The 19,974-nt window shown below is 42.3% G+C and overlaps 1 protein-coding gene across 14 annotated transcripts in view; it reads right to left on the bottom strand.

The window, feature by feature from the left end:
- Nucleotides 1-19,974, bottom strand: part of EYA4 (EYA transcriptional coactivator and phosphatase 4) — a 250,965-nt gene that overhangs the window by 100,127 nt on the left and 130,864 nt on the right. For all 14 annotated transcript variants that reach the window (XM_059713210.1, XM_019479622.2, XM_019479618.2 and 11 more), the window contains exon 3: nt 19,439-19,488. In XM_059713210.1, the coding sequence (XP_059569193.1) occupies nt 19,439-19,488 (50 nt within the window). The remainder of the gene's footprint in view (nt 1-19,438; nt 19,489-19,974) is intronic.

The following is a 19,974-nucleotide window of genomic DNA, read 5'->3' as shown; positions in this document are numbered from 1 at the left end:
ACTTTAACTAAAGCTTATTGAATGAGCCTTAGTTAAAGCACCCCAACGCCATTTTGAAGCATGGGATGCTGAATACACATGACACTGTGAGCATCTTAATTAGAACGGCTCTCAGAGCTGCTCTAATTAAAGCATATCCCACTCCATCCTGGAGCACGTGTATAGATGCCCAGAGTTCCTTATCACCATGATTATATTTGCTGGGTTTTGTGTACCAAAAATTTCATTTTATGTCTCAAAATCATAGAATCATAGAAATAGGGTCAGAAGGGACCTTGTAGATCTTCAAGTCCGACCCCCTGCCTGGGCAGGAGGAAAACTGGGGTCAATTGACCCCAGCCAGGTAGGCATCGAGCCGCTTCTTAAAGACCCCCAGGGTAGGAGCCAGCACCACTTCCCTTGGAAGTTGGTTCCAGATCCTAGCCGCCCTAACTGTGAAGTAGTTTGTCACAGAGCACCGAGGTGCCCTGCTCCTAAAGAGGAGAAATTGCAAGAGAAAGAGCCCTAGCAGTGAATAAGGAGCCCAGCTGGTGGTTGCCAGGGCAACTGGAGTCAGCAAATGACCCACACCTGCCAGCGGTCAGCTGGCTGTAAGGGGCAGGGCCTGGCTCTTATAAAGCCCAGGAGCTGAGACAAGGCAGTTCCCTGCCAACAGCCAGAGAGAGAGAGGAGTTCCCGGATCAAAGATGCGAGAACTGCAGGTACTGCTCAAGCAGAGTAAAGGATAGCAGCTCTAAGATGTCTGAGCAACATGGGTTTAGCTGGGCAGCTTTAAGTTATGTTATAGCCTAGGGGCTTGTGTTTTGCTTAGTTGTTACACCGGTGGTTTGAGTGAGGCTATAAGGGGATGGAGGTGGCCTCATAGGGGACCCACAGTAGCGTGGGGACCCCAGCGCCAGTAAGGGCATGGCGTACAGGGTGCATAGACCCCAGCCCTAGAGAGGGGCGGTTGAGAAGCCCCAGTGTGGGCGTGGTGAGCCCTGGAGAAGGGGGCAGCAGTGCAGTGAGCCCTGGAGAAGGGGGTAGCATTGCGGGGGACCTGAGAAATGGGCGGCAGTGCAGAGAAGGCCCCAGAGAGAGGGCGAATGTAAACCTGACAGACCAACATCTATTACACCTGCGAGGCTTGGGGCGTGGTATAAGGGGTGGTTGGAGCCACGCATAGCCCATAAGGTTAGGGTGCCCCAAAGCACCCATTTGCAGGACAAGACCCACGAGGGGCCCGGGAGTCCACGGGGCCAGAGGTTACAATGAACCGTGTCCAGGAAGACGTAAGGCAGCCTCCCAAACTTATCTAAACATCAAAGATGTGGCGGACGAGAATCAGAGGGTGCCCTTGGGCCAACTTGGCATGGAGGAAGGGGCCTTAAAGAGATCATGGCCCTCCTGTAGGGCCCTGCCGTGATATAGTTCTTGTGGGTGTCTAATCTAAACCTACTCTCCAACAACTTGTGGCCATTATTCCTTGTTATCCTGGGCGGGTGCTAGGGAAAACAAGGTCTCCCCCAAACCTTTCTGATCCCCCCTAGTGAGTTTATAGACGGTCACCAGTTCCCCCCTCAGCCTTCTCTTGTGAAGGCTGAACAGGTTCAGGTCCCGTAACCTCTCATTGTAGGGTCTGCCCTGCTGTCCCCGGATCATGCGTGTGGCCCTCCTCTGGACCCTCTCAATGTTGTCCACATCCCTCTTGAAGTGGGGTGCCCAGAACTGGACACAGTACTCCAGCTGTGGCCTGACCAGTGTCGCGTAGAGGGGGAGGATCACCTCCTTAGACCTACTTGAGACGCACCTGTGACCTCGCATTGTCGGCCCATGTTCATCTTGGAGTCAATGATGACTCCAAGATCCCTTTCTGCCTCTGTACTCTCAAGAAGGGAGTTTCCCATCTTATAAGTGTGCTGCTGGTTACTACTGCCCAAGTGCAGCACCTTGCACTTGCTAGTATTGAAACGCATCCTGTTTTTGTTAGCCCACCCTTGCAACCTATCCAGGCCATTCTGCAGTCTTTCCCTCCCTACTGACGTGCCCACCTCACCCCAAATTTTGGTATCATCAGCAAATTTGAACAGGTTGCTTTTCACCCCATCGTCCAAATCGCTTGTAAAGAAATTGAACAGTGCGGGCCCAAGGACCGAGCCCTGGGGGACTCCGCTGCCTACTTTCCCCCAGGTCGAATATGACCTGTCCACCACCACCCTCTGAGTACGACCCTTCAGCCAATTTGCAATCCATCTGACTGTGTAGGCATCGATGCCACAGTTGCCTAACTTTTTAATGAGGATGGGGTGGGAGACAGTGTCAAAGGCCTTGCTGAAGTCCAGAAAGACTACATCCATGGTGACACCTGCATCCAATGCTTTTGTGACCTGATCATAAAAAGCAATCAGGTTGGTCTGACATGACTTGCCCCTAATGAAACCATGCTGGTTGCCCTTAAGTATCATCCCCGATCTAGTTCTAGTTCAGTTTTATTATTAAAAACCTTATGAAACAACTTTAGGACTCAAAGTAATTACTTAAAATAGCAGTTTAGGATTTTTTTCTCCTTTGTCCCTCCTAATAACTTTGTCCTTCCTAACAAATTTTCAAGAGCTTCACAACATCAAACTACTTAGGAAAACAATAGTATTTTAATAAACATAAGATCATTTCCTTTTTTAGATTTGGCTTTGAAATTCTGAATAATCAAAATACCTGCTGTGGCATAATCTGATTTAAAAGAAGGTGCAAAGGGAAGAAGGCATAACAAGTAATCAATCCAAAAGTAAATTCCCATAAAGGTATACTACCCTTTACCTCCCTGCATGCATAACAGCACTATAATCACAGGTCTGTTGTTTTTTTGTTTTTTTTTTTCTTTTAGGCAGAAGTCAAGTTCAACAAGACCAGTGATTTCCAAACTGTTAGCCATGGACCACTAGTGATCTACAAAACATTTGGCAATGGTCTGTGGAAGTATAACTGGTCACAAAGTGTAGTCCATCATTGTTTGAGCAGTAGTAAAATCAGCTGAAATATGTCACATTCTTTTAATATTACTTTTCCATGTAAGCAATAACTGTAGTTGCTTGAGTTCTATTATCACCCTTTTGGTTAAGATCAAGTTTAATAATATAATAATAAATAATGAACTAGTATGAAAAGGATAAAGACACTCATAAGACTATTTTCTCTATTACAATTTACCCTACACTATGGAAACATTTGAAAGCTTCTGGACTACACCATTCTGTTTCTGTTCCTAAACTGCTCAATATGGAAAACTTAAAAGTGAAATCAGAAAAAGGGCCATCTGTTTTGGACTGCAAGGTTTCTGACAGAAAGTTTCACTATGTGAAAGAAAAGTAACAGTTATAAAAGTAATAGTGATATTGCCCTTGCTCCATTTGCTGGAGCCAAGCAAACCAATAAGCTAACAGAACATAGCTTATAAAGTGGTTTTAACTCAAGTTTGGGGCTGAAAGATAATACAAAGAAATGGGATAAAGGTGTGGCTGCAGAGGCTCATGCAACTCAGTCCTTTATAGGATACCATTTTTCCTTTTTTTAATAAAAAAAAAAGAGAGGGTCTCTTACAGTTTATTTAGGACACCTTCTGCATGCAGATCTTCCTAAAGAGAAACAGATGGATGTAGTGGATGGTTCAGGAAATTGGTAACGGACTAAATATGTCTTTTACCTCTCTATCACCAGTAATTCATGTTGCACACAGTAACAAGGCTATTGTAAGGAATATTTGGGGAATCTATGTGAAATATATATTTATTTCAAGGGTTCAATCTGGTATGATACTGAGCAACGAGGCCCTGATCCAGCAAAAGTTTAGTACCTGTTTTTCTGTGAGAGGGCCCCAATTTATGCAGTAAGGGTGCAAACAAATGTTGCCTTTGTGCTGCCATAAACATTGTTATGGTGAGACAAACTGCAAGCAAACAGATACCCTAGCCCCTTCTCATGCTCCAACTGCCCCAAAATATTGTTGAAACCAAAAGTAATCACAGTTTGTGACACCTTAAGTGGGAGGACATCTGCTTGTGTATTGTGCATCATAGAAATTCCTGTGCAGGGGATTCCTACAACACATGCATCAGGCTGCTGTGCTTTGACTTGGGGTGTACGTCTACAACCAGGAGAACCTTCATAGGGGTTCCCCTACTTGCATAACCGTGCCCCAGGAATGTGCTTGTAGCAGATTCCCACAGTGTGCATATCACACTGGTGTACCCCTCACCTCCACTTCTACCAGAGGAGGAACTTCCATGAGGATGTAGCAGCCGGAGCTGGTATCCCACAGGATCAGACGCCTGGGCTGGCAACAGAAGTTACATAAACCTGTAAGTGATCGGAAACTGATTTAAACCTGTAACAAAACACATGTTCAGTGCACTTAAACTGCTTTTAAAATGGCCAAAACTGGTTTAAAATAAACCTGGTTGGATATAGTATCAGACTTAACTGATTTAGGTCAAACCCATTTATGGAACTTCTGTCCTAGATCCCCTCCTGGTTCAAGTTAACCCACAGTCTCCAAGCATCCCATGATCCCTTGCTGTCATGGGCTGAGCTGTTTGCACCAGCAAACAGGATCTGCCCTGCCCCTCTGTTCCTTAGCCAGAGCACTATCACTCATCTGGGTGGCTGAGGAAGGGGTGGAGGGGAAAAACCCATCCCTCTAGCTCAGCACCAGACCCACAACTGGGTGCTGCTGGCCTGGGGGGGGGTGGGCAGGAGTGGGAAGTCTGCAGCAGGAGCTTGACTTTCCCCCTCAAAGCTGGGAGCCACACCACCTTCTCAGCCTCTAGGATGGCCTCGAATCCTCTAGGATGGCCCTAGGGGGTGGGAAAAGCCTGCATTGAGGTTTGGTTCTGCCCCCAGAGCTAGGAACCAGGAGCCAGAAGCGAGGAGCAGGAGAGAGGAGAAGCCTGCACTGGGGCTTGGCTCCAGGATGAGAGTGGGAAGCCAGGAGTCATGCCCCATTCTCAGCCTCCCAGCTATATGCGAGGAGAGAAAAGCCTGCACCAAGGCTTGGCTCTGCTCCCCAGAGTTCTTGGGGTGGAGGCAAGGCCCTACTGTGGGCTTTTCTATCCCCATCCCCTCAGATGACCTGGAGGCTGAGAAGGGGCTTGGCTCCTGGCAGAAGGGGCAGAGCCAAGCCCTGGTGTGGGTTTCTGTACTGCCTCCCACCCGCACCTTCAGCCAGTCCAGAGTAAAGCCTTCAGCTTCAGCCACGCGCATGATCAGAGGGCAGGAAAACAGGCCTTATGATGAGAGGCTGAGAGCTATGGGACTCTTCAGCCTGGAAAAGCTCAGGCTCAGTGGGGACCTGGTGGCTTCCTATAAGTGTATAAGGGGTGTACATCAGGATCTGGGGGAACACCTGTTCACCAGAGTGCCCCATGGGATGACAAGGTCAAATGGTTACAAACTCCTCCAAGAGCATTTCAGGCTGAACATAAGGAAGAACTTTTTTACTGTCCAAGCCCCCAAGGCCTGGAATAGGCTCCCTCCAGAGGTGGTGCAAGCACCTACTCTGGACTCCTTTAAGAGTCAAATGGACGTTTATCTTGCTGGGATCCTGTGACCCCAGCTGACTTCCTGCCCCTGGGGCAGGGGCCTGGACTCGATGATCTTCTGAGGTCGCTTCCAGCCCAAATGTCTATGAAATCATGAAATTGCCCACCCACTCTCTGAGGCTACTTCCAGCTGGGGGTCCAGTGCCAGGCTGGAGGGGTGGCCAGTGGGGAGGCTGAGGATGGGGTGTGGCTTAGGGACTCAGAGAGCTCTGACTCTCTGCAGTGGCCAGCAGGCTGGGAGGCATGCTCTAATGTCCCGCCCCTTTCCCCTCCCCTCCTCCATCCCTGGCTATTAGTATGTGGGCCACTACAGGGGTCTGTCTGCCTTCCTGTTTGAAAAGTGAATGTTAGTTCACTTTCTTACTATTTCAATCTATGTAGTTTTAAAAAACCCTTCAAAGATTGAGTCGATTCAGACTCAGGCTTTTTGACTTTCTGTCCTTAGCCCTGAAGTGCTGGGACTAGCAGGGGCCTCACCCAATGGGACAACAACCCCAGCAACACATCCCAGCACAGCTTACCTCCTCCAAAGATAACATCTGTTTATAGCCTCAGTTACAGCTAAACCCAAAGCCCGCCGAAGACAATGTATTTCAACTCTATACTAATATGCTTATCCAACATTTAAGAAACATCTTAACATAATCTAAATGCACGTATAAAAACACATACACAGGGACATGCAGATGTGCATGTAAAAATCCTCGTCCTCTTTATAACTGAACACTTAATTTGTATATTTTGGGTACTCAAAGAGGAGCATGCATGTACAAACAAACACACTAGTGGGCTCATGGACTGGAATTAAGATTGAGAGGTGTGCACAGTGAATTTCTCTCTCAATATTTCAGTGAGCTGGTAAAGTAAGTTATCAACTACTCTAACTGATTATTTACATACTTTTTAAATATTTAGTTAAAAACAATGAGACTGATTTCTTTTTTAAAAGGTTAATCCATATGATTTATGCCTGTGCAAAGATATATAGGGATCGAGCTTCAAAACAGTTAAAGTTAAAACCAAGCACAATGTTACTCAAAGATGCACTGTCAGGGTCCCATTAGAAATGGTCAGTGGGTGAGAGAGAGCGCCTGATTCTATAGTCTGATGATTATGGCACTCAACTAATGCCAAGGTTCATGTTGATGCACTAAGGAACATAGAATATTTAGACAAAATGGAACAGCATGAGTAAAAGACATCAACTGCAGAACAGACAATAGGTCAGTAGATATGGATTTCACATGGAACGGGGAAGATGAAGATTGATATCCTTTAATCTAAATCAGGCAGAATTAGGGTGTGAGCATTACTGTATTTTCTCACATATAAGATGCCAACACAAAATGACACACACCTTGTTTTAGGATTGCAAAATGAAGAAAAGATTTTTTTCTTTGAAAATACCAATAAGTAACTTAATATAATAATAAAATGCAAAGAAAGTTGCATAGAACAAGTTACAAAATTCAAAAGAAAACCCAACTTTACACAGAGCAAGTTAGAAACTGCAAAAAACCACATGTGAGCTTCACAAGTACCTCACATCCCTCCTTGCAATATTGTGGTGTATCTCTACAACAGAAGCCATCCTACTGTAGCCAGCAGCGTATCAGCCTGTCACTGCCCCATTAAACCCTTAACTGCTGCTATTCACTCAGCAGCAGACCTCAAAGGAGCAGGAGTAGCTCTTTAAGGCTAGGGACAGACATTCAAAAAGCTGGATCCTGAATTGATTCAATCTTTGCATGTCATTGCTGCAGTGGCTAGGGTGGGGGCGCAGCCAGATGTCAGTTGGCATGGCCCCCTGAGGCAAGGGAGGAAGGGAGGGGGTTTATTCCTCCCTCCACCCACTATGCCCCTGGGGGATCTCAGCCAGGGTCTGCCAGCCCCAACTGCTACCTCCACCGATCGCTCCATGCACAGGGCAAGTGGTGGGATACACTCTTTTCCTGGCCCCTCCACCAGATACTGGGGACAGGGGGAAATAAACCATCTCCCTGTCCCTTTCACCTCAGGGAGCCATACTGGCCAGCCTCTGGCTGTGCCCCTGCCCCACCACTGGAGCAGCAAGTGACCATGACAGGGCAGCAGCACCTCTCATGGTTTCCCAGGAGCTCAAGCCTCTTCCTGGTGAGGGGGTTCTGCTGTGGGTGGGGCGGAGCTGGACAGGTAGAGCTGCTGCAGACTGTGCAGGGTGAGTGGCACCACTTGGTCTTGGAGGGGTGGCCATAGCCCCCCAAGCCTTCCCTAGCACCACTGCTGCTCACCCTGTGTAGTCTATGGCAGCTCTGACCACCCCTCCCCCCAAGAAGAGGCTTGCACTTCCCAGGTAAGGCTCTAGTTTAACTTAAACCAGGAAAGGGTCTGGGACAGAAGTTCCATAAACTGATTTGAGCTCAGTTAAGTCTGATATACTACATTCAACCAGGTTTATCGCAAACGTGTTTCAGCCATTTTGAAACTGGTTTATGTGCACTGAACTTCTGTTCTGTTACAGGTTTAAAACAGTTTCTGATCACTTAAACTGGTTTATGTGTAACTTCTGTTCCTAGCCTAAGTAAAAGAGCGGAAGTGGGGGTGGGGAGAACCAGAGGTGAAGCAAACTCTGCTGGTACCCTCAGAAGAGTGGGAAGGAGGAAGGAGCGGGGAATATGGTATTGTGTGACCATTGGAGAGGTTGGGGGGGTGCTTATCTGTTCTGGCTAGGCTGCCTGTTCTCTGATCCAGGCTGTTGTGAGCCAGAGGCAGCCTGGCCATAGACAGTGACATCTTTATCTCTGCCCAGGGCTTCTGTGAGCTGTCTGCAACTCCAGCTGGGGACAAACTCCCTGCAGCAGCCCTGAGATGTAGGCTTCCTAGGGGGCACCCAGGGCTAGTGCCTGCTCAACACTCTTTGCCTTGGCTCAAAGTTAAAAAGCACCACCATATTTTCTCATATATAGTGTACACCCAGGTATTTGCAGCTTGTTTTTACAGAAAAAGATGTGGGTTTTATGTGAGAAAATATGGTAGTCCCTTACATCTCAGGTGAGCATCCTAATCAGTAAATTAACAGTTATTTATTCTTGGAGAGGTAAGTCTCTCTCCAAGTTTGGCCTGAATTTCCATCTCTGTCAAAAGTAGCATATCCATTTCTGTGGAAAATACTTATTTTGTCAAATCAATAAATATTTAGTTATAAAATTCCCAATCAGTTTTACTATTAAGGAGCAGATTTATCTTCAATCCACTACCTTCCACAGAAGCTCAAAGGCAAGAGTTAGCAATTATTTAATTTACTAAATTAAAGGGTAATAAATATGTGCTCTTTGTGATCTCAACTGTGTTTTCTTCTTAACAGGTGTCTACAGCCAAAAACACTTTCAAAATTAGGATCTATGTCAGACTCAACAGAGGCTCATAAAGATCCCAGTTCAGCACAGTACATGCTTAAAATACCATGAATAGTGCCCTTGAAATAAAAAAAGAAATGGATAATTTAATTCAATACATTACTTTATACATTTTGGCAGTGTAAAAAAAATGTTGTGACCTTGTATTCAAATTGAAATAACACATTCATATTCGGCTGTCAGTGTTCTGTAGCAGAGATGAAAAGGATATAAAAGTGATAGGGGATGTTGTCTTCTGTCCAGCTAAAGACAAATTCAATTTACAGATTAAAACTAAAATAATCCATTTGTCAATGCCATTTGATAATACCATTTGCTTTCTTGTGAGCTGATAAAGGCAAAATGGTAAATGCCAAGAACTTTTTCTTTACAGGTATGTATTTGGAAGTATCCAATTAAAAAAAATCAGAACCATGAAATATTTCATATAATCGATAATTCACTTATTCCATGGGATTTAAAAACATTTTACAATATGCTCTTGAAGGCTGACAGAATTTTTGTTAAGGAAAAACTGAACAATGTATTACAACCCTTTATATTTAAAAGCTGCAGCATGCATTGTGTGAATTATATTCTAGTATCTACTGCAGCTCACTTATAGAAGGGTAAAATTTCATTGAGATACAATGAGAAATCTTATAATATGTTTTCTATTTGTCAGAGGTTTTTCTCTTACCTCTAAATATAACATATCTTTTCTGTTTCTTAAGTGGTTCTGTAGTTGCTGTCGGCCATTTCTTTTCATATTGCAGTAATTAGTTTAACATTTCTGACACAACCTGTCCTTGTGTATCACATGGTATTAACCAATAGACCATAGTGTATCAATGGTATTTGAGCTTCACCTAACTGAGCTTCACCTAACTAATTAATTACTAAATTAATTTTGATGTCACAATTTTTTACCAATTGGACATGAATATCTACAAATCTATGACAGATCATAACTATCTAAGGATATATGAGACATATTTAACATATGTCTCCTGTTTTTCTTCTTCCTTAAAAGCTTTCCCATGGCCTGATCTAAAGTTCACTCATATTAATGGGAGTCTTAACACTGATTTAACTGACTTTGGATCAGCCCCACAAATTATTTACAAAGTGGAAAAGAGAGATTTTTTGCATAACTTTAATAAAGAGAAAAACTTTTTGTGATAGATCTCAAATGTATAAGATAACTTTTCATTCCATCCAGGAAGAGCACACAGCAACTGTTGAAGCTTCCTTAGCCTGACAAAGGGTTTTTGAACCCGAAAGCTTGCTTAATAACTATTCTCCAACCATTTGGTTTGGTCTAATAAAAGATATCAAATTCACCCAAGGAACCTTGTCTGCCTAAGATAACCATAACATTTTTTGAGTAAAGCTACATATTATATTTCAAGAATTTGTTAACACAAGCTACTCAAATTTCTCTCCATGATGTCATCAACAACCATTTGTTTGTACTCTACATAGATTACAGTAATTTATGTAAATATACCACATATATTTTAGAACTATTTGGGGCAGTGGTGACATGTACAGGGTGTACATGCACCTGCCGAGATTGTCAGTGCACCCCCTGCGATCAGCCACTGCCTCCAGCAGCACCTGTAGGCACTTGCACCTCTCCTCTCCCCACCTCCCCCACCACTGCCACTGCCACAGCTGCCTGTGGCAGCTCCCCACTTGCTGTTGTGCTGCCCCCATTGCCACCACCTATGGGCGGTCGCCGTGCCCCCCCAGCCTCTGAGGACACACGTTGTTCATGCTTTGGGGGCTATCCAAAGCCCCCCCCCAAATCAATGTAAAGACTGGTTGCCTTTGGGTCAGGTCTGGATTCCCGCCCCCCCCCCCATGTGGTAATGACATGAAAGTTAAATTTTATGTAAAAACCCAGAGGTCAGAGCTCTCACCTAAGAAATGAGAGGCCTGGGTTTAGTTCTTTCTCAGTCTGATGATATTCAAGCCCACATCTCCCACTCTAAGGACAATGCTCTAACCACTAGGCCCCAGGCAAGACCCGAACACGGGGATATGAGAAGATACTTTCTACTCCTCCTGTTCTGTAAAAATGAATCGGGCAAGAAAGAGGGGTGGTGGGAGGGAGAGATCTTGACAAGAGGGAGTATGACTCTGCAACCTAGAGTTGAAGAAATTTACTTGGAAGTGGAGAGAACATAAGAAATGCCATACTAGGTCAGACCAATGGTCCATCTTGCCCACTATCCTGTCCCTGAGAGGGGCAGAAGTGGATGCTATACAGAACCATGTATCTCTATAGGGATCTGTCACCTACCATTTATTGGTTTAGAGATGCCACAGGAAACAGCTCCAACCATTCTGTTCAATATCCATTAACAGATCCATCATCCATGAATTTATCCAGTTTCTTTTTTAACCTAGCAGTCTCTACCACCTCCTGTGGCAATTAATTTCACAAGTTAACTTTACATTGCATAAAAAGTACTTTCTCTTGTTAGTTTTAAATCTGTCACCAAGGCTAGAGACAGACATTCAAAAAGCCTGAGCCTGAATTGATTAAATTTTTCCAGGTTTAAATCTAACCTGGCTAGGCTAAATCAGTTTTGTAGCCAGACAGACAACCCAGAAATGCAGGCACATGGCTGCAGTGGCTCAGGAGAGAAGCTGAGGCGCGCTAGAGCAGTCCTCCCTTCCTTCCACAGCATGGAGCTGAGAGGGGCATGGCCAGACCCTGGCAGGATGCTCCAATTAGCCCAGCAGGGAATTGATAACAGTTTATCACCCAATTAAGAAAACAACAGAGGGACATTAACAGCTACTTGTTGATTTTGCCTGTTGATTTTACTTGTTGATTCAGCATGGACCATAGCCAGCATGTGGTCTGCTAGCTAATACACAGATATCTCTCAGAAAGGCAGAGGGGAGGAGGGAATTCCTGCTTAGCAGGAAGTGGTGAGGGGGAGGGGAAGGACGAAAGCAGCCCACAGTCTCTGGAGCTCCAGCCAGAGAGAAGAGGGGGAGGGCCAGTCCTGCTGTGGAGCAGAGAGCCCCACCCAGGCCAGAGAGCATGCTGGGATGCTGGGGGTTTCTGGTTTATCTTAAACCAGCAACGGGTCTGGGATAGACATTGCATAAACTGGTTTGAGCCAAGTCAGTTAAGTCTGATACTACATTCAACCAGGTTTATCTTAAACCAGTTTTAGGCATTCTCAAACTGGTTTATGTGCACTGAACATCTGCTCTGTTACAGGTTTAAACCAGTTTATGATCACTTAAACCAGTTTATGTGTAATGTCTGTCCCTAGCCCTACTAATTTCAGTGGGAGCCCTCCTCTTCTACTATTCTGTGACTTAATGAACAACAGTCCCTTATTCACTTGGTCTATAGCCTTCATGATTTTATAGACCTCTATCATAAGCCCCCTCAGCCTTCTCCTTTCCAAACTAAAGAGTCCTTTTCTTTTGTAGTCTATCCTGTTATGGGAGATCTTGGTTATGGTACATGCTTCCAGAACTTCTGATCTTAGCCAAAATGCCAAGATTCAAGGACTGATTCAATGACTGATCCATTCAAAATGCATAAGCCTTCCTGGAAGCAGTGACAAGAACCCATATCTCCTCCCCCCCATGTAAATACTCTAATTACTAAGCTATTGAATCATGATTCCCTCTTGCTTTTTCTCTCTCTGGCCTCATGAATACTGAATTTATTTCCTTTCCAGCAGTACAACTTGAACAGGAGGGATGAAGAGTGTGCCCAGCCATCCCACCCAAGATTGCCCCTAACCTTATGCTTAAGGCATTCTTCAGGGAAGTAAGAGATATCTCCTGCTTCCTGAGTGTGTGCTGTAATTGCTAAGCTATTACATAAAAATAGCTGTTACATAAAAAGTGGTAGGCACTATCTTCTCTTCTCACTGTGTTTTTTGAATGAAAGTAGTTGCAGTTGCTGGGCTTGGGGCTGAACTCAGTGCTTGTTGGTGTATGTTAGGCATGCTCCAAACACTCCTAAAGACCAGGCCCTTCCAAGGACTTAGACATAGGGATGGCTAGTCCATGCATCCAAAATGGCTATGCGATAGATGTTGAACTGCTCAGTCCACCTAGATGGCAGTGGTTCTGGGCATTCAGTGAACCAGTATTCTAGGCATTTAGGCTGATAAAAGACATCACTTTTGTGCTGTGATAAAAAATGTTAATGGTAGCAGAAAGACCAAGCCAGAAGACATTCATGACTTCTGTCATGCCACAAATGCCCCAAATTGTGGCCATGACAATAATTTTTAAAAAATGTGTGCCACTTTTTTGCAGCAGATGTATTTGCTTCATGGTGGGAAGGCAAGGGCATCCTGGAGCTGCTGTTTCTCTCCAGCTATCCTGGGTAAGTGCTCTCAGGGCTTCAGTGGCCCTACCCTGTGTGGCTCAGGAATTCCCCAGCAGGACTGCTTGTCCAGCTTACCTGCTTGCAGACTGAGACCCCCCACTTATCCACCAGGGGATTCTCTGGATGTATGTATCATGCTGCTACACCCCAAATGGAGCCTACCTCTCTAAATAGGGGAACCCTAGGTTTCATAAAATAGGTGAAATGCTTTTATTTTTAAATCTTGTTTGCAAAGGCATGCCCCAGTCAATTCCCCCTTTTGCAGCTGCACCACAGGATGAGGCTCCTAAAGCCTTAAGAGCGGGAGGTGCCTGACCCTACAGGACAACAGATAATGTCCTAGCACAGCTGATCCCACTCTCAAGACAACATCTATTTATATTTTGGTGGTGAAAATATAAGCACTTTGCAGTTAGGCAGGGGTTCTAAAGCTTGCCCTCTGGAACATAGGTGTTTAAAATCTACCTTATTTCCACTTTAGGCATCTAAATCATTTTGTGAAATTGGACCTAAATATGAACTAAATTTCTCATAAATAATAGACATATTTAGACATTTAATCAATCATAAATATACATATTTATTCATAATGTGATACAAAAAAACCTTAACCCACAAAATGTAATAATATTAAATGGGGAAAATGTATTTAGATTTTTGCAAGTGTCTGTATTGACTGAAAAGCCAAGCTACAGGTGAATGGTTTACAATGCTGAGTTGTTTCACTGACTTACAGACATTTTGAAGCATATATCTGATTGCTGATTGAAATTATTGGCTCCCACTTTTCACAACCACTTGCATCGCTTGTCATTTTCAATTTACTCGCTTCTTATACTTTTTCATACAAAACATCTGTGCTGCTATATCTCTTCCTTTGTAAACTTCCTTATAAAAACATGATATACTGACAGTTGCAAAGCTATTTCCCTGGCCACTGCACATTTTTATTCTGTATTTATTCCTTTCTGGAATTAAATAATTTTGGAGCAAAATGAGACATTATTCTAAAAACAAAACCAATTATTTCATGACCATTCCTTCACTTATTTCAGGTATATATACACTTTCCTTGTAATAACTTAGTTCTTTGACAGCTAAATTATCATGGTCTTTTTAACAATGCCAAGGAGAAGTAGAATGCTCTGCAATAAATGATTGAGGCAACCACAGTTTCTGCAAACAAGGGAATGCAGGAACAGGTATGTCCATACAATCCCAGGGAGTACATCATGAGGGTGACAGAGGGAAGAAGTGGGGACAAACACAACTCACAGAAAAACTTACCATTAGGTTTTAAAATATGGAAGGCTGCTCCTCATGGGTCGGGCAACTGTGGCTGGAGTTCACACTTGGGGGAGATGTCACCCTATTTCTGTCATCAAAAATGAGGTTTTGGGGGGCATTCAACATGGGCATGTGTGGCAAAAAATGAGATGGCATCTCCCCTCAACCGCAGTGAACTCCAGCTGCTGCTTCTGCATGATGCCCACTCCTGGATCCAGAGTACAGGGAAAGGGGTGAGGGGGACTTCCCTGGGCACTATGCCTCTGGGTGTGACAGTCACTTTGTTGCCTTCTTGTGACTGACAGAAGACAACATCTTAGGACAACATCTCTGTTCCACTTGACTTTTTCATTTAAAAATTAAATAGGAAATGGTAAAGGGGTAGAAGGGATACCAAGACAGTTCATGTGACAAAGACATGTAACTAAAATGACTCTTTTTAGCTTGTAGTATCTAGATGAACCTTGGCAGTCAAAGATCCATCATGTTTCTGTGAGGAACTTTGTGAGAAATTATGGGTTGTTTTTTTTTAAACCACTCTATGTATTTTTACAAGTAAATTTAAGAGCAGCTAACCTCCAACCACCGGCCACAAATTTTCCAATTTTATTTATAAAGGCCAGCCCACCACACAGAATTGCAGAGGAAAAAGGGCTTTATAGTTTTGCTTTTCAGAATTCCTCATGCAAGGAAGAAGGAAATCTGTGACTTTCAACTAACAGAGTTTTCTGCTCAGTTAATCAAGACCAAAAAACAGGAGTTCCTCTCCCATATCTAATGGATTTTGAGACATCAACAGGAGTCACAAGCCCAAACTCAGCTCTTGACAAAGTCATAGTTCTAGGGCTACCAAACTGTGGCTTTTTCTACAACTCTCCCCTCGATGAAGTTGCAAAAACAGAGCAGAGAGAAGAAAGCATCAGTGAGACAAGAAGTCCCTAAACTCACTTGACTAAAACTGTATAGAGCCCTTGCTGATGAGCTTCCGTGGATTAAATGTAAGAATAAAACATTCCACAGAAATGAAATTCCTCCTTTCATAGGTACAGGCTCCCCTCTATACATGAATGCAGAAGGGCACATAGGGATCTCTGCAGGTTCCATTTACAAATCTACCTCTGTTCAGACTATGAAATATTCTGGGGATTTACTTATTTTATACACATTGGGCATTTCTACATGTGTCCCTACGGCACTGTTGTTACTGTGTTACTTCCTTTTGGAAGTACTAAATGATGGCACAGTAACAGCCCTGCCACTACACCATGCTGGAGGCGCATGGTTGCTTTTAGGCCCTACACTGCTGTAGCAACACACTATAATGAGGGAGCACATTGCTATGGTATTGTAGCCAGATGCTACGTCACTGTAGTGTGTTGCTACAGCAATGTAGCATCACGTGTATATGCATCCACTGGGCACATCTACACGTGTGCTTTAATATGCAGTAGCCCATTAAAGTGGCATGTCAAAAACCATGTTAAGACATGAATGCACAGTGGAATAGGCTACTGCAAATTAAGCATCACTTTAAAAGCAAGTGCTTTCACTGCTGTGCATTAGCAAAGCCTAATGTGCATTTCTTTAGTACCTCATATTGGAAGTACTAAATTTAATGTGCATTAGTAAAAGCACATTAATGCATGTATAGACACTCCCACTGAATAACTTATGTTTTATCCTGCAAGGTCTAGTTTGGTTTGGGAAGAAAGAGAGATATAGCAGGCACATGGTTTGGTTAATAACATGTAATAACATGTCATAACCACATAATCCTGTATCAAAATGGGGCACAAGTTTCTCCTCCATTCTAATGGGAAACAATGAAGTTAATTTTATCCTCTATTATGGCATAACTCAGTGTTTATTCATATTGCATTACATTTATTATTGGTTGCTCCTCCTGTGTCAGAATCAGATTAAGTTAAATTCAGGATATAAATACAGGTAGCATGGGTTCTGCAGATATATATTACATACACTGCATCAATGAACTGCATCTTCAATTTACTTATGAAGTATTTAATGTATTTAGAACAGTGTACTATGTACTAACTCTGGTTCTGCCACTGGCTTACGCGTCTTGGAAAGTACACCTGTTGGCAAGTCATAACTTCTCTCTATTTTAACAGTAGTGTCTACAACAATGACAGACAGTTACCATTTATCATGTTTGGGTTAGCTACCAAACCTTCTAGTAGAGAATTCAGTTTTTAAAACAAAAGGAAAGAAATTCATAATATACATACAACCACATGGCATTTAGCCAAACTGCTCCCAAGAAATTCAACTAGAATTTGTGTAATTAAATCCTGATGTAGCATTCAAAAATACATGTTTCAAAATTTGTGTGAGACTGAGATATTAAAGCTTTATGCATCCTTTTTGTGTGTGTTTATATGTGCAGAGAAACATTCCATCTACCACATTTGCAAATCTTTTAACTGTGGTTTCTTACTTATGTATGTGGATATACATCTGTCAAGTTAACAACCATTTTGGATAAACAAAAAAGATTGATATTGATGTTTGAGCTTTATCACACATACTTCTATGTGTTATTCTTTATACATACTGATATACTGCAAAGGTTAGTAAATTCCCTTTACCCAAATTTACTAGTCACATCTGTAGCTTGAATGTTTCTTTCCATAAGAAGAACCAAGGCCAAGCAAGACAAAGAATTTGCTGATACACACATGTCACTCCAAGAATTCTTCTGACAAAGTTCCCACACCCAATTTAATTACTTCCCTACTGTAAAAACACTTTCCATCTGCATTTATTGTAATAGTTTCAAATCCAAAACCAACACACTATAAAGCTAGCTAAATAAATGAATGATATTGGCCTTAGGTCCCAAGCCAGGAGCTGTTCTGTAAGGCAATGTCTCCAGCATTCATTTTTATGCTGATGTTTCAATTTATCTGCAATGTTTTCACTTAAGACTTATTTAGAAAAGAATTATCTTGCTCCAGGCTTTAAAATTTTGTGTGCTATAGCAGTGCCCTCTAGCACCAGTCTAATCAAAGGTCTGTCAATGATTCTTTTGTAAGATCACAGTTGCATTGCATGTCAGCTTGTGACATAAAAGCTTGCTTCAGGCTGTGTGCACAGCATTACAAACTCACAGACTAGGACCATTTACTTAAACTATATCTGATTTTAAATACATTTCATTTCTTTAAGCTAAATGGTACAAAATTAAAAAAGGGTTTTTTCCCCTCAACAATTTATTTTTCTTTTCTTTTTTAAAGATCTTTTTATCAGATATATAAATTGAATCATTCACAGTGAAGATTTCTTTTGCACTTGGAAGAAAAAAAATAGATATATTGTATTTAATATAATGAATAACCATAATCAGTTCATCTGTCATCAGAAACCTTATGATGTCACAAGGATAACGAAGCTATCTTGAAGTGAGCTAACTAAGGCTTGTCATAATATCAAGCCGCGATCCAGCAAAGCACATGAGCATGTAACTTCTAAGTGCATGAATACTCACACACTGAAATTACACAAATGCTGAGGACCCTAATGCCATTGAAAGTACTTATATATTTTTTAAATGGTAACATTTTTTAAATCAAACACAGCAGAGAAGGAGACAAAACTTAAACCATGATTAAATAAGAATTAGATATCCAAACCTGTTCCCACTGAAGTCAATAGAAAAATTACTATTAATTTCAATAGAATCAAGATTGGGCAATGAATTCAGTGTTAAACCATGTGTGTACAACTCCCAATGATCCCAATGGGAGTTGTAAATATGCAAATGAAGAACATGAAAAGGAAATCAAAGAACTTCAGATGTACCGTACAGCTCTATTCATAGCCAGTCCACTGTCCTTAAATTTTACTGGTGGCTCCTAAGCAGGAAAGGATGTTGCATACATAAAAATGGAGATACTAAGATGTAAGTATGGTGAAAGATGGGGTTTCAGTACTGTTTCTAAATGTCTTAGCTTTGGCGTTCCAATAAGATTATTATGACTTTAGGTTGGTGAGGTTTTTTTCCCCCCTTTTATTATTAAACTCTTTATATCTCTGTGAAACTGAAATATGGATCTTGTAAACATGTAGGACATAATGGCAGGTTATAAAACTGTTTTGCACCATGCAATATGGACAAAACCATGCCTTGTGGCATAACATTTTGGTAGTGCATGTGCTGGAAGACGCATTTGTAGTATTCATTTTTCACTTGTTCAAATACAGTCAAGAATTAGCTACCTCATTTAACTTAAACTAATTTCCTTCTCTACGTAGACATAAACTTAGGAAACTGTGTTTAGAGCATACTTTTTTAAAGAAAGTGTGATACTTTCAGAACAAGAACAGCAGCATGTGTTCCACACAAAAAGAAAAAAAAAGGAAAGAAAAACATGGGTAAGACAGCCTTTACCGAAATAAAAACTGAACTGCTAACTTTGAAAGTAAACAGTAATACTAAAAAAATTGCAACAATCAGAGGTGTACAGAAGGATGAGGAAAGAAAAAAGACCTGAATTACAGACTTTTACTACAATATTTATCATTTTTAACTGAGATTTTCTTCTAAACTGAAGGGGACTAACCTTACGGCACTGTCAGAACTGTTTCTACCCCACATTCATCCTCACTCTTAATACTTATCCGTAATTGGAAAATAACAACGCTGCCTCCGGGGTGGAATAGATTTAAAAATAATCTATCCACACTTGTTGACTCTTTGCAAAAATAATCTCTCAAACTCTCTTGCTATGTATCTGTAACCCTACTTCATACAATTACATGCCAACATTCTCTAGTCATTAAGTATCTGCCCTTCGTTACTGTACCTGGAATTCTGAGGCTCTGAAACATCTGATTCTGTGCACGTTTTCTTTACCTGCAAAAGCAAAATGATTGCCAGTTACTCTCATATGAAAACACAACTTCCTCACTCACAGTTCATGCACTTACATCGCTTAAAGTGGATACAGCTCTGCTCACCATGATCTCTATAAAATACTTCCCGCATTTTACAGCAGCAGTATGCAGTACTAAACAGTGTGTTTCATTATTATCCCATGAACAGCTGCCAACTGCACTTCCCTAGACTCCATTAGTATGTAAAATGTTCAGCTAAAATAGCTTGGGAGTAGTCTAACTAGGAACAAAGAAACCAAAGAACCAGGTTCCCCACTTAGAAACTAGAAAGCCATACTGTTCTCAGTTCAGTAAAGAAATGTTTTCCCAATTGATACTGCCTCTGTTTCCTGCTAAAGCTCACAATAATAAACACCAGATTCTGGGGCAAAGTGCAGTGTTAGCTAAATAATTCATACATTAATTTTCATTTTCTGAATCCGGTAACCGTGTTTAATGTATTTTG

Source organism: Alligator mississippiensis, chromosome 1 (assembly GCF_030867095.1).
Source record: "Alligator mississippiensis isolate rAllMis1 chromosome 1, rAllMis1, whole genome shotgun sequence".
Taxonomy (NCBI): domain Eukaryota; kingdom Metazoa; phylum Chordata; order Crocodylia; family Alligatoridae; genus Alligator; species Alligator mississippiensis.
The sequence above is the reverse complement of the archived record's forward strand: the minus strand, read 5'-3'. Positions and strand labels throughout refer to the sequence as shown.